This window comes from Cydia pomonella, chromosome 6, assembly GCF_033807575.1.
Source record: "Cydia pomonella isolate Wapato2018A chromosome 6, ilCydPomo1, whole genome shotgun sequence".
Taxonomy (NCBI): Eukaryota; Metazoa; Arthropoda; class Insecta; order Lepidoptera; family Tortricidae; genus Cydia; species Cydia pomonella.
This window is the reverse complement of record NC_084708.1, coordinates 15,891,546-15,907,540: the sequence shown is the minus strand read 5'-3', so window position 1 is coordinate 15,907,540 and position 15,995 is coordinate 15,891,546. Positions and strand designations below refer to the sequence as shown.

General features: G+C 37.0%; 2 protein-coding genes across 2 annotated transcripts in view; one reads left to right on the top strand and one right to left on the bottom strand.

Moving 5' to 3' along the window:
* Positions 1-783: 783 nt before the first annotated feature.
* Positions 784-6,436, top strand: LOC133519088 (regulator of nonsense transcripts 3B). The gene is made up of 6 exons (XM_061852999.1): positions 784-1,105; positions 1,206-1,419; positions 2,082-2,270; positions 3,190-3,338; positions 4,963-5,706; positions 6,001-6,436. Exons 1-6 carry the CDS (start codon positions 998-1,000, stop codon positions 6,127-6,129), a joined length of 1,533 nt encoding a protein of 510 aa, XP_061708983.1. The 5' UTR covers positions 784-997; the 3' UTR covers positions 6,130-6,436.
* A 3,134-nt stretch (positions 6,437-9,570) lies between these two features.
* LOC133519092 (leucine-rich repeats and immunoglobulin-like domains protein 3) overlaps positions 9,571-15,995 on the bottom strand; it is a 42,272-nt gene continuing 35,847 nt past the window's right edge. The window contains exon 5 of the mRNA XM_061853005.1: positions 9,571-13,285. Coding sequence (XP_061708989.1) covers positions 13,073-13,285 — 213 coding nt within the window. The 3' untranslated portion in view covers positions 9,571-13,072. The remainder of the gene's footprint in view (positions 13,286-15,995) is intronic.

Genomic DNA, 15,995 nt, shown 5'->3' with positions numbered 1-15,995 from the left:
ACACTGGCAGAATTGACAGTGACACTGACACTAATTATTTTTAACTACTCTGGATGGGAGCATGTTATGCCCTATCGGAGTAATTTTGATATTTTTATCAAACATTGAACATTTGTGGCAATTAGAGACAAAGCATTTTTTACATCTCAAATATTCTCAATATAGTGGTTATCAGGCCCGATATCGGGTCTTATTTCGGGACCTTTATCGGGAAGTGTGGATATAATTGGCGCTATAGGTGTACAACCTCAACACGAAAATAAGGAGCAAACAAATAAGATTTCAAAAGTGTATTATGTCAGTGGAGACAAGTGCCAATTATATCCACACTTTATCGGGCCTGGGAGCCTACCGCGAAAACCGACATTTGCAAAATGCGGGGTACTTTCTATTTTACTCTCACTAAGACGTAATTAGAGTGACAAAGAAAAATGCCTCCAATTGACGAAGTTCGATTTTCGCGGTTATAGCCCTGAGGGCCTACTGCGAACCATGTTCGACGTATTGCCTCTCTGTCACGCTCACGTACGAATTTACGAAAAATAATATTTGTCCGTTTCACCAAATATCAGCACATCGTTTACAATATTTGAAATGTAAAAAAATAGTTCATATGCAAAAATATCAAACATTCAACATTTTTGACAATGAGAGACAAATTTTAGTGCCTTTTGTGACCTTGCCGTTGTCACCTTGGCCCTTAAATACTAGATTCATGGTGAAAGGTGGAAGTGAGAGCTAGAAAGAGATATACTGACCGGACCACGGTCGCAGTCCGGTACGCCCGTCTGTTAAGGCTTTTCTCAACCATACTAAGCAAATAATTAGCTGGCAACTCCCAGAAATACTGTTGCCATAAATTGCCTTCAAGTTCGTCAAGTTCATAAACGTCACAACGACAAACGTCACAAAAGTCACTAAAATAGACTTGCGTCGATTCGAGTACTATTACAAAATGATGAAACTTTAAAATAAACACGTGAATCCAACGTAAACAATGACCGAAGATCAACATGTTAAGGACGCGCAGGCTGAGACGGGCAGTAAAACATATATTAATAAATCTAAGGACAAGAAAACCAGATCACAACGGCCCCTAACCAAAGTATTTTTTTTTTGGACCATATTTGTGTTTAATGTTAACATTTTACTATTTACTTAATGAAAGGAAATATAGGGTCTGTAATGCTTTCATTCAATTGCAGATTATCCTTCGCCGATTGCCTCCAACGATGACCGAAGAACAGTTTCTAGAACAAGTGTCGCCCATACCGGAACACGACCATTTCTACTTTGCTAAGCCAGATCCGTCGTTGGGGAATAATGTATATTCTAGAGCTTATATAAACTTCGTTAATGTTGAAGATATTTATCTGTTTAGGGATAAATTTGATGAATATGTCTTTGTTGATGATAGAGGTTGGTAATGTGTTATCCACATGGTCATATTTCAAGCTAGATAATTACGTATTTCGTTTAAGCAATGTATTATATTGTCAACTATCGTTAAGACACAGTAGGGCATCTATTATCTGTACACAGGCTAATCCGAATTGCCAGTGACCCCTTTCTTTGAGGGACGAAGCTATTGCTTGGTCAATAAATAGAACCTGGCACAGCTAAATTTTTGCATTTCACATCGCAATTATGTAGTATTAAGTTACTTTATTATAATAAGTTTATTTGTTTTTGTAGTTTTGTAGTCTCATCATATATCATTTTTAGAATATACTTGTTTTATATCAAACATACTATAATCCGAACAGGGATTGTGTTTTTGTAGTACGGATTATTGAGATCCTACTGTACAACTGTCATAAAGATGCAATTCAATTTGCAATGTTTTAGATCAATTTATTTCTTCTTGCCAACTGGTGCTTTTACCTTCTGCGTGAGACTTTCACATGTATTCATTTTATGATATATTTAGTTATTATAAGTGTTTGTGTGTTAGTTGTCAAGCGGACCCCATGAGCCGTGGCAAAAATGCCGGGACAAAGTGAGGAAAAAGAAAAAAGAAGATAAGTGTTTCCCCCATATGTGGTTGTGACATAAAAATGAAATTAATGTTTAATTTACAGGTATGGAGTATGTTGGAATAGTTGAGTATGCTCCATTCCAGAGAATTCCAAAGAAAAAGAAGAAGAAGGACCCAAAATGTGGTACCATAGAGAGTGACCCGGTATACCAAGAGTTTCTGGAGAGCTTGACCAAGGAGCCGGAGGTAGAAAACCAGCCGAAACTAGAATATTCATATCCTATTACCGATGGTAAGACTCTAACATTTTCTTGAGCCAGTGAATGTCCGCCTTAAAGTGGTGAAAATGGAACAAAAATAGTCTTGTGAGGTAACCTTTGTTAAAGGCCTCAGTAACCGGACAGGCTCTAAGACACAAAAGGGAAAAAGAGTCTGTCATAAAGTGGGTTGGGTAATTTTTGCTCATCCCATACAGTGATTGCATTTTATGAACATAAATAAATAAATATTATGGGACAAAGATAACAAATAGACCTTGTCAGTCCTAAACTCTTCAATAAGTACATTGTGCTGTACATAAATTGAAACTCCTTACTTACAATTTCCACTAATCCACATTGCTTATCCAAATATGGTTAAACCCAGTAAAATTGCATATCATTTTTAATAATTTTATTTATTTGTTTATGTATTTATTTGAAAACATAATATACAGCATTAAAGTCGAAACCAAAGCACTGTCCACTTCAGATTATAAAATATATAAGCAGGGATCGGAAACCGGTTTTTTTTGTATGGGAACGAAAACGGTATTTTTTCGGTCTTTGTTAATTATTTCATTTCTAATTGGGCAATCTAATAATACGAAGTCGTTATCTAAAAACACGACCGAGTCCTATATTTCGAGTATAAAATAAACCGAAATATATGTTTATTTCAAAGTTTTTCCAAAAAACCGGTTCCGATCCCTGTATATAAGTAGTTAACAATAGGAAAATCAGGTCACAATCAAATATTATCCATCACCTCACAGTACTGCAAACACATCTGATACATGACCATCCATCGTCTTGCAAACATCAGATTCTGGTGCCCAATATATATTAACTACATAGATTTTTTTTATGGCTACATGATAGGAACAGTTCTTAAGTAGGTATCATTTGGACATCTTAAAAAGTTTTAACTATACTTTAACTATTTTATTGCAGGCAATGATAAGAAAGTTCAATCAACCCCACTGCTGGAGTACTTGGCGTCGCGCAAGCAGGACAAGCGCGGCCGCGACGAGCGCCGGCGCCGCGAGAACGACAAGCGCAAGATGAGAATCGAGCGGAAAACCAAGGAGCCCGCCATCAAGGTAAACTCATTTAACTTGTAGGTTCCGTTGTCCTCATTGTCAACTGATAATTTGTAAGATATTGGTAGAGTCAACAATGGTATCCAGATTTGGCGAATGAACTGCTGCCGCGTCCATACCATGAGTGCACAAGTGTGCAAATATCGTCCTATGAAATGTACGCTATCAGTTAATGATTATAAGCGGTGCTTTCTCTAGATGGGCAGTGGTTTCTGCTTATAAACATATTAGACCTTTGTGCATGGCTTGTTAGCTAGTTGTATGTATTCATAGACAGCCTAACTTGTCCACAGAATGACAGGATACAGTATGGTTTTTACCCTTGGCCATATCGCGAAATGAATCTATACGACCTTTACTATGGCACTAAACCTGAAATTCAAATCCGTAGAAGACTTTTGTAGAGATCTAATTGGCTCAAATGTATAAAACTTAATTTTATAGGGTGTAGAATATTGTTGATACCTCATAGAGTATGGCTGAGGGCTTGAAAAAACAGCCTGTGCCTATAATAATTGAGACTAGGATGTTGCATCTACTCTATTAAAAAGAAGAATGATTTAAGATTAATAAATAATTTTATAATAATAACTTTGCTCTTGTGTTTAGTTGCTCTTATGCTGATTTTTCCATAATTAGGCGGGTCCACACAGAGCGAGCATACTTACATACATACATTCCTCGCGCACAAAACGGCCAGTGTAGACGTGCCTCGGCTGAGGCGGCGCGCTGGGGCGAGGAAAACGCGCGCGCCGCGTCGACCGAAGCACGTCTATACTGGCCGTCTATATTGTGCGCCTATTTAGTTGCTCTCATGCTGGTTTTCCATAATTATGAATAGCATTTACCATGAAACGTCATACAACCAATTGGCCCAAATTGACTTAATATATTGCTGCTTGTTACTTACTTTTTATTGACTGCCTGTTGCTGTTTCTTCTTTTTAATATTGTTGTATCATTTTATCATTACCTTAAAAACAAATAAATATGAAGGGATTGTTAATACTTGTTCGTTAAGCATTGCAAAAAGATATAATAGTATATACTCACACCATAAACATAGTAGATTTTAAAATAACTTTACTTTCTCTTTAGACACCTGGTGATCTATCAGAAGATGAAGGATTTCAATATAACTGTGACTATTACGACAAACCTAACCACCAGTTTTGGTTTGGCGAACAAAGAATCTACCATAAATCTAAAGTGAAATGTGCACCATCTAAAACAGAATTAAGAAAGTCCCAAGGTTCTGATGAGTTTATTAGTACCGACTCGGACTGGGATAGCCATTTTCCTGCCTTGTCTATGAAAACCCATAATACTTTTACTTTGACCTCTAGTAAATATTGTGATAAAAAGGAATTACAAGAAGGTAGTTCAAAGAGTGGTGGTGATACATGTTTAAAGGTTTTTCCTTTATTTAACATTTGGTTTGTTCTAGTTTTTCATTATTATTGCTTAGTACTGAATTTGTATGTGCATACCATGTATCTAAGTTCCACATGATTTGATAATTTATTTATCATTATTTTAGTCTCATGTCGCAATTGAATCATTTAGAATAGCTAAATTTATTTTTCAATTGCAAAAACTATGTTCAGTCCTGTTTTCTTTTATAGGAAGATGACTCTGGCGAAAATGAAATTAGGAAGATCAAACCTAGAGAGTGGGAAAAAGACAAATCGTCTAAACCTAGAGAAGAACAAAGCAAAATAGATAATAAGGAGGGAACTGTCTATGAATCTAAAACCTTTAGGGAACAGCGTAAATCTGGACTTGCGGCAGACAAGAAGAAAAGACACGATTCCGACAAAAAAGATGATGATGATGATGAATCAGATAAAAGCAAAATTGATAAACCTATCAAGCCTAAAGATAGTGTCAAAGAACAGAAGAGTAAAAAGTATAGTGACACACGCAAAGAAAGAACTAAGCCAACTGAAGCTATTAAGACAGATAAACAATCATTTACTGGGAAAAGTTCTTTGTCAGATGGTAAATATAGATCACTGAATCATGATGATATCAAACCATTTACACAGTTGCCACAAGTCAAAACGGATGACTTGACCAGGATAATAGATGGAATGGAGAAGAAAACTAAATTGGAAGAGGTAAAACTCCGAAAGGATTCAGAAGAAGCTACCGACGAGTGTAGCAAGACCAATGACGAATCTACGGCTGTAGCAAAGGTTAGGAGAAGCAGCATGGATTCTGGTGAAGGACTAAATAATGATGATTCTGCCTTGAAGCGACAGAATTCGATGGACGACAGGGGCAAATCGACGGATAGAGAGGGGTCTGAAGAAAAGGAGAAAAGCGAAAGTACCGACCGGCGCACCGAGAGACGCATTAGAAATAAGGTAAGTTTGTAAATTACTGTCAGAACGTCTTAATTGCGATGGGTTTGGTAAGATCATTGACCGCCTATTAGAAACGTGCTGGACACTTTTTTGTCTAAGTGAATTAGCGAACATAGCGCTGCCGCCGCTCAGGATTAATAATCCCAAATATGAAATGAGGAGTATTGGTAACTAAAGTACTTGACCAGTCGTGAGAGTGGATAAGGAACACTTAAAGCTATTTTTTTAATTTAATTAATAAATTGTAAAAGGCACTGCAACTGCATGCATTTCATGATGGTCTTTTTTTTTCAGGATCGCCCAAGCCGCGTTATTTATCAGCCTGGCATGGGTAAATTTAGCAAACAACGGCTGGCAAAGGAAAAGGAAACCCAGCCAACCGCAGCAAAATCCGTAAACGATAGTGAGAAAAAAGACACTTGAGACCATTGAAAATTTTCCGAAATCTGGACAACACTCAACGAAATTAACCCTAGGCTGGCATTCAAGGCACGACCTTCCTGACAAGTAGAAGAGGAGGCTTGGACTTGCCAACCGCGGGGTCAACGTTTGCGACTTACTCATAGTTGATGTTAAAACATTCGATTACATTATTTTACATGGGATGGAAACGACTTCGAAAAATTTCTATGCAATCAGTGAGCAATCGAATGCTTATATTTTAATTTTGTGACCATTTAACTATTTAGTTCAGCTTAATTTAATTTAAATATAAATGTTTTTTTGATGGCTTACGTGTTTCTTTTACTGTAATATAACAACTAGTTACTAAAACGATATTTATACACATTTTTCAGCCTAAATCATTGTGAAAAGAAATCGCCCCTACACTGACAAGAGATGTGCTGTTCTCGAGAACATGCCCGAATGAGTGAACATTGCGAGCAAGTGCTCGGGAATGTTGTCCTACACGGAAATTTCCGAGAAAGTACAGAATATATGCCTGAATTCTGATTTTTTGTTTTTTGTGTATCGTTCTATAAGTCTTTAATACACGTTTAAAACAATTTGGAAACGAACAAATTACTCTAAAGGCAACTTTCTCCTCACTCTCGGGAAATTTCCGAGCATATTCTTGGGAATATTCTCGCGAGAACTTTCTCGAGCGCTTTCTCGGCACTTTCTGCTTCATACTAATTTATTGGGATAATGTTCCTTGTTTTGCTCAAATTAATCTCGTATGTGTTTTGTTGATATTAGTAAAGCGACTTAGTCTCGAAACAATATTTTAAACTTAATATTATTATAGTTTTGCGACAGCGTATTAGTTTCTTGTAGAAAGAAAAGTACGGTAAGCGATAAAAACTTGTACCAACAATGTTTTTTTGTTTCCAAAAAAATATTAAATTGTACTTTTCTTTAATACTCACAGAGACAATTCTTACAACTCCAAACACTATTAGTTTGTATTGTTTTATCACAGAGATCCCATGGTCATTTCCTGTTTCCATCATCAGATCATCATGACATGGAGTCATCATAATATTGCAGTCATCCGATTTACATATGTAAACTAAAATTTAAGTGATAAGTTTAGCTTCCAAGATTAGGTTTTATAAATGCTTGTAAAAACTCAAGTACTTATCAGAAAAACACATGTACAAAGAAACAACTTGATATACATAATAAATAGTTTGTATTCAAAATACTAGCGACGCCTTATAAAGAAATGTGTCGGAGAACTTTCCCGAGAATATTCTTGGGAGTAATGAGAAATTTGCTCTATTAAGTTTAAAATATTGTTTCGAGATCAGGTTGCTTTACTCATATCAATAAAACATTCATACGAAATTTATTTGAGCAAAATAATAAACATACAAAGAAAGTGCTCGAGAAAGTTCTCGCGAGAACATTCCCGAGAATATGCTCGGAAATTTCCCGAGACTGTACCTAGTTGGTTACTAAATTGTGTTACTGCAATAATCTTTATCTACATAAAATATACGAACGAAAGTTGAATAAACTATATATTAAAATGAAGTACACAAAATCAGGAATTACATATGACAATATCATTCAAAATGGCCTCCTCTGGCCTTGACTCGGGCCCTCAAACGACGAGGCCAGTAATCAATAGCGGCACGCACGATTGTCATGTCTAATTCCGTCACTGTCTTAACTATGGCCCGCTTGAGGGAGTCAAGATTTGTGTGGGGTTTAGCACAGGCTTTCTCCTCAATAACCTGCCATATGGCATAATACAGGGGGTTAAGGTCCGGGCTGGAGGACGGCCAGTCTTCGTGGGCAATAAAGTCAATTTTGTTCCTTCGAAACTAGGCTTGAGTTGTTTTTGCCTTGCCGTATGTGCAGGAACTGAGTCCTGCTGAAAGACCCATGGCTGGTTTTGAAATAGGGTGTGGCTTAAGGGCTTCACTAATATTGGTTCGAGAACGGTTTCCTGGTATACTTTGGCCCCAGTTTTCACACCTTTTTCACAGAAATGAACCTGTGTTAGCTCTGAGTTTGACACACCCAGCCAAATCATCACATAAGAGGGATGATGGCCTCGTTGCACTCTCGGAACAGCCGCAATCGCCTCTTGACTGTATTTTGCATACGCTCTGTCATTCTGGCGGTTACAACATTCTTCAATGGTAATTTTTTTTTATCTGTAAATAGTATTTTTCGGTGGCCATTTTGTGCGTACCGCTTCAATAGCACGCGACTTCTCTCTAGCCTCATAGTCTTTAATCGTCCATAAAGCAAATGACCTTTTTGTCTGCTGTAAGCGTGTAGTCCAAGGTCTTCATTGTTAACTTTTTTTAGGGAGCTTCTCTTCACAGGCATCTGTATTGCCAACAACTTTTGCTTCCGGACGGGGTTTCTTGCAATTCTCGCCTTCACTGCCTTTATTAGAGCTGGGGTCCGAACGGTGCGTGGTCTTTCAGACCTCTTGCGTTCATCGAAGCTCTGAGTACTATTGTATCTATTAATTGTGCGATAAACAAATTGTTTGTTGATTTTTAGGTTTTCAAGCAACTTCAAAATTATGTTTGGAGGGTGCCCACATTTGTGCAACGCAATTACTGCGATACGATTCTCTTTTAGGCCCCAATTCATTATAGATACGACGAGATAAGCGTTATGTGTGGTATATGGTTTGACGACCGGTTTGGCCTAGTGGGTAGTGACCCTGCCTACGAAGCTGATGGTCCCGGGTTCAAATCCTGGTAAGGGCATGTATTTGTGTGATGAGCATGGGTGTTTTCTATGTATTTAAGTATTCATAAATATTTATATATTATATATATCATTGTCTAAGTACCCTCAACACAAGCCTTATTGAGCTTACTGTGGGACTTAGTCAATTTGTGTAATAATGTTCTATAATATTTATTTATTTATTTATATAATTATAGCTCACAAATCCACCTCATTATGTCATATTTTATTTTTCGGTAGCATTTGTTTTAACGGAAATAAAGAGTTTGCAAATCGAGTAACAGAACTTAGTATAGGTAAAAATCTTAAGTAAGTCACCTGTTGTATGTAGTTGTGACGTGTTCGAATAGACAATTCAATGTTTAAAAGACACACACAAACAAAACAAATGTCTATTCGAACACGTCACAACTACATACAACAGGTGACTTAAGTTTTTTACCTATAACCAACTAGGTAGAGAAAGTCACCTTTATAATATAAGTAGTATTGCATTTGAATGTTTGCAGATGTCTGTCAATTACTAAAATAATGATAAACGAATACTAAAATTTGAATGTTTTTGCAAATTTTTATAACTTTCTCGGTAATTCTCATCCAAGAGAACATTATCGAGAAAGTGCGGAAATTTCCGAGAGCGAGAATGTTCTCGCTGGCACAACTCTAACACTGACATTATTCTGAATTGATTAAAAGACAAAATAAATACAGTTTTTTTTATTAAAATAAGTAACTGTATCACAGTGTTAAAATATATCTATCATTGCAAAGTGACAAAAACATTAGAAGTTAATAAAGTGTTCTTACTGGACTTTTTCTTAGGTCTCCACTATGTTCGTAGCAAAGTTAAAAGCGTAGGTACAGTTATTTGCCTAAATATATAATCTAATATAGGAAGACTACATAAAGCATTTACACAAAAAAATCACCTGTCCCTTTAGATTGGAACACGTTACGTTAGTTTGTACAAATTTTCATAAAATATTATTTATATGTATAACAGGTATTATGCTACAAAACATCTTTGGCATAACGTCTTCTAACAAGACTGAACTAAATGAAAAACTACGGTTATATTATATATCTACCCGCCTTTGCAAACTTTGTCCAAAAAGACACAAACATTATTTGATGTGTTAGACCCCCACCGTAATAGTACATTACGATACAAGTGCGAAAAATAGGAAATTCGAAACGAGTGGCGATAAATTAAAACACGACCGAAGGGAGTGTTTTAAATCGACACGAGTTGCGAATTACCTATTCGCACATGTATCGTACAACGTTTTACAGTACATATGGCCCTTTAAATGTTCGACACAGTAACGTAATATGCTACTTCTCGCACTAGTGCTATAAAGTAGCCCCATATGTACTGTAAAAACGTGTTATAACACTGACTGATTAAATACGTTCATGTTAATTCTAGTATAAGCCTCGCCTCCTAGATGGTGGCGCTAATGTGTTCTTTTCATCTTGTTCAATCATCACCCTTAACTTATTATCATCAAACTTATCATCTTAAATGATCACCCTTAACCTTTTTTTAACATTCACATAGGTACTAAAGTATTTTTTTTTACAGTACATATGGTGCTAATTTACCGCCCTAGTGCGGTGCGTACTTGCGTATGTCGAAAATTTAAAGGGCCAAAGGGCTGTAATTGGGTGAATCAACTTTTTTGTTTTGTTATCCTGTCCCGTTGTCCAAGGGACAACAGTGGCACAGTTTGTTTGAAGAGACGTTGTATGCCGTTCTATTGACATGCTTAGTAGAGCGCCCATTATGGACATTGGTTATAACGACCACAAAAACGCAAGTTTAATACATTTAAGTACCATAAAATCAGTATTTCAATGAACTTTTGTCCCCTGGACAACTAATCGTAACCATGGCAACGAGTGACGCTAAAAAGTTGATTCTCCCAATTACTGTAAAACGTTGTACAATAAATGTACGAAAAGGAAATTTGCATTACGTGTCGACACTACGTTCGGTACTGTATGAGTTATTCCCACTAGTAACCACCAAGTTGTTACCAGTGGTAATTACTGGTTTTTTTTTTCACCTTTTACCACTGGCAACTACGGGAAAAAAATCCCACTAGTTACCACCAACTCGGTTTGGTGGTAAATACTGGGATTTTTCTTCCCAGTAGTTACCACCAAAATTTTGTTAGAGTTCAATACTAATAAAAACAGTAGAAATAGTAAAGTACAAATAAAGAGTGCTTTAGTAAATAGTTATAAGTCGATTATAGGTAGTGTTTCAGTTAACTGCTTTAAAAGTGATCAAATTTTTTAAAACTGGTGCAAGTGCATAAGATAAAGTTAAAAGATAAAGAGAAATTAACGTTTGGTTGAAATTTATCTTATTAATTGTAAATTTAATTAGTTGTGACGTTATCTATGAAATGCGCAGCGTTGTATTTATATAGGAGCATCGCTGATAATGGCGTAAGCGCCATCGACAATCAGGTCCGTTTCAATAAATAACGTCACAACTATACGAACGAACAAACAAATCAGTCAAAGATCCACTATTCTTGATCACTTTTAAGGCAGTTTACTGAAACAGTAATCGACTTATAATTAAACTAATAACGAATTAACTTATAATTAATTCGACTTAATTAATTAAGGCAAATTTTGGTGAAAAAAAAACCACTAGTTACCACCAACTCAATTTGGTGGTTACCACTGGTAAAAGGTGGGGAAAAAATTCCCAGTAGTTACCACTGGTAACAACTTGGTGGTAACTAGTGGGAATAACCCTCGTGTTTTAATTCTCACTTTTCGCATTTGTATTTATAGCTTGGGGACGGTGACAGCTGTCATCGCCATAGAATTAATAACCTTAAAATGCATACTATAAACGAGTAATAAGTTCGAAATGTGTAATACATTTATGTATTGTTTTATGTTTGTTGCTTTTATTAAATGCTTGTTACTCTAATCAGACTTTTAAAGCCTTCTACATTAGGCCGTTAAATTTAAATTATGAATAGTAACGGAATGATTATTATTAATTAATGACAGTGGCACTTACCTAAAACTAAAGCATTCTCTTGAATCAATTTGTAATTTGGCATTTGGTACTTTAAGAAACGACATATTAATATTAGGCTTTAACAGAATAGTCGAAACAATATTAATTTATAAGTATTAGATTTAAACAAATTCGACGATTTACTTTCAAAATTCAAATTTGCTTAAATCTTTACGCTTTAAGCGCCACCTAGTGTACTTAATACATATAAACATTACTCTTGCACAATCAATATAGAGACCTAATCATTTATAACATTATCAATATAAAAATATTCCCAGTATTCATTCGTAGATGCAGCACTAGGTACCATTCCAACGTCATATCTTGTGATTATTAACCTTTACTGTAAACAATGCTATAATCTGAACAGCAGGCGCGCTTTTGTTAAAAGACGAGAGGGGGCGAAGTCACGTCGATCCTCCATACAAACGTTGTCCCCATTTCCTCTTTGGATATTAATATTACTTATAGAAAATATTTTTACGCAATTTGATGTATATAACCACAGCTATGCCCTTTCGTTTAATTGTTTTCAGTTGTGTAATTAGGTATTAATATAAGAGTAAGGAGCTTTTAACTTTTTGAACACCAAAAAGCGTCGTTACTAATAGTCGTATCCACCGCGCCATGGACAACTAGGTGTTATGTTGGCGTATGTCAGGGGTCACCAAATGGGGGACCGCGGACCGCCAAACTAATTTTTTTATTTATTTAATAAAGTCAAGTAGAAATGGACCGCAATGGTCAGTTTTTTTAAGAACCGGACCCTTGAAGAAACCAATGGGTGATCCATGGCGTATACGCTGTGAAAGTAACCTTCACACTTTTAAGTAAGGTTTTGCATTAACTCGCTTGTAAATTTTAACACTTTAAGTTAAGTGACGTTTTTGGTCATATAAACATAAAGCGTTCAAAGGGTTAAAGATTTCCATTGAATAGTTTTATCACTCATAAAACTTATAATCATCAAAAATATAGGTATAGTTAATATATAATAAATTGTGTGAAAATTCCATAAAGTCAATATCTAGCGAGGAAAATGGGGACTACGTTTGTATGGTGAAGCGTTCGTCCACTATCTTCTTAAGAGATGAATTCATATTCTTAGTTACATTCTACTGCCATGACTGGCGAGACTGTGGAGGGCATCAACTAGGCGGACGACGCATCATTTAAAAGCAGCTCAGACGCGCGCTTATCGCCCTGTTTGGGCAGGGGCTTCTTCTCGCTGGCCCGCTTGGTCTTAGCCACGTTGTAGCGGTGGAACACGTACAGGAGTAGCATGAAGCCCACCAGGAAGCCAGCAAGGCCGCCGCATAGCTTTGCCCACGTGCGTCGGGCTGGCCGGGACTCGGGGGTTGGCTCCTGAATATAAAATAATGATAAACATAAGTTCTGGGCCCTTATTCGACATGCTAAAAGTGACGTTTCGTGTTGATTTCCATTTGATGTGAGAAATATTGTGACTTGTCGAATTGCTATTATCACCACCTGTCAGTGAACAATATCCACACTAGAGGCGGGGCGTTGTACCGGAATAGTTTTTGGAACAGGTTATTTGTAATAGACTACTTTTAGCTTGTCGAGTATTTAAAAGTACGAACTTTGATTTCTGAAATAAAACAAATATGAAACTTTCATCACCTCGTACCTCCATTCTTACCGTTACTTTAAGCAAAACAAAATTTTGTTAACAGACGGTCGTCTGGGCGTCTGTTGTATCTAAAAATAGTGTAATAATATATAATAAAAATATGTCAATGGATTCATAGCCTTCACTCAAAACGTCATAATATTTCCGACCCCTACCGAAATAATAAGTCGATATTTGCATAAATAATCCTTATTTGTAAGACGCCTAAGACCGGCAAATACGTAAACTGCCTATTGGGGGTCATACTCGTAAAAGTGGTATTTTAGACGTACTTTTGGTACGAGTAACAGAGACGTACTTTTGGTACGCAGTCCCAGCTCTAGTCAGGATTCTAGTTGTCAAATATAAGCGTGTCGAATACGTATTAGTTAACTGTCAAATGAAATTAGATCAACGGTAGACTTTTTTGTCGATGGGTATGGCTGCCATGTTTGGATTTATGACATTTGAAAGGGGATCCTAAGGCAGAGAGTAGTTTTTTCTGTACGATTTTGATTCTTCTACTCGACGCAAGATGGAGTTAGCTGCCAAATTCCTATCTTGGCGTTATAAAAATAAACCGCAAGAACCATGACAATGACATGCAGTTGCGTCGATGTAGATCTATCATAAAAACGTACATGTGACAATTGTCCAGGATTTAAAAAAATCTTGACAATTAATAAATGTCAAAAAGAAAACTGATTTATTATAAAAATACAAATTATATATAAAGTTTGATTTTAAAACCAATGGTCGTGGGTCCTAACCCCGGCTCTTAACAATGAAAATCTTGTAACTTGTGTGCAAAATATCATTTAACTTTTACCAATTACTTTTCGGTTAAATAAAATATCACGAGGAAGAAGTAGCCCCAATAAGGTATATTTTCCCCTCTGGGTTAGAAGGTCAGATGGCAGTGAGACAGGGAGAGATAGTGAAGAATGCGGCAAAATAATCATTAATTGTGTTGTTAGACTAGCTTTTTTTGTTAATATGAAAATTGACGCAACAGCAAGCTCAAAGCCCCCTATGAGCCAGAGCCTGTTAGGTGCAGGCTTAATTGGCTCATCCGAGGGAAGCGGAGCTTCGGCGACTAGCTGGTTGCCTCTGCTTATCAACTTCTTCCAATTCACTTTTACATCAACTCCTTATAAATTTGTAAATTAAGATCAACCTGTGCCATACTATAAATTGGACGATATGCCTAATTAATTGTTATTAATGTTGAATTTTTAATGACGTATAATATAAGACAGCGGTCGTATAATGACTGAGAAATTTGGATTTTTCTGTTTGAATAAACAGCAAACTGGATACATTGAGATTAATTATAAACTTATTATTTTAGGTGTTATCAAGAAAAAAGGGCTTAACAGATTTATGAACAGGCATTGGCAGAAAAACAGGCGTCCGACCACGCATAATGGAGGATTCTATTTCTTTTATCATGTAGCTATATCTATATGACCTCTGCCGCCGACTTTTTCACCCGTTGGCGCCTGTGCCCAAATCCTTCTAAGACCGAAGTTTGCTGTTTTCAACTGTCCAATAAGCTGGCACATAAGACCCTCAGAGTTAGATTCCGGGGTACAGCCTTACAACATAACTATTCCCCAAAGTATCTCGGTGTTACACTGGACAGAAGCCTGACATACCGATTGCACATAGAGAAGCTAAAAAGTAAAATAAGGACCAGGAACAACATAGTCCAAAAACTTACTGGAACCACTTGGGGAGCCACTGCGTCCTGTCTGCGTAACACGGCACTGGCCCTGGTTATTCTACGGCTGAGTACTGTGCTCCAGTATGGATGAACAGCGTACATGCTGGTTCCGTGGATGTCCAGCTGAACGAAACCATGCGGCTCATTACTGGTTGCCTCAAACCCAACCCAACATTCTGGCTCCCAGCTCTAAGCGCCATAGAACCACCACACCTGCGGCGAAAAAAGTGTCATCTCCGAGAGGCAATAAAAAGCAAATGCCAACCCACGCTACCTATTCATAAAGACCTCAGTGATTTCGGAGAGAAACGACTCAAGTCCCGTAACCCGCCAGCTCTTGGTATGGTGCATATTGACAACGAGTGGGATATACGCGACTCATGGATGACTGAGTCGAATGCCCAACAATTGAAGGAAAAACAACTTTTCACACTCAACCTGGCTTCGACAAACCGCGTCGGGTATGGAGTCAACTGAACCGCATACGAACAGGTGTTGGAAACTGTGCCCACCATTGGCATAAATGGGGCTGGTGTGACTCCCCTCAGTGTGTGTGTGGTGATCCTGAGCAGACGGTCGAACACATTGTTCTGGAATGCCCTCTCACTAAATTCAAGGGACAGATTGAAGACCTCGCGAACCTTAATGAAAAGGCAATCGAGTATCTGAAGAGTGCAAACATTAATCTCTAGATTAATATTTAACTTAAATCCAGT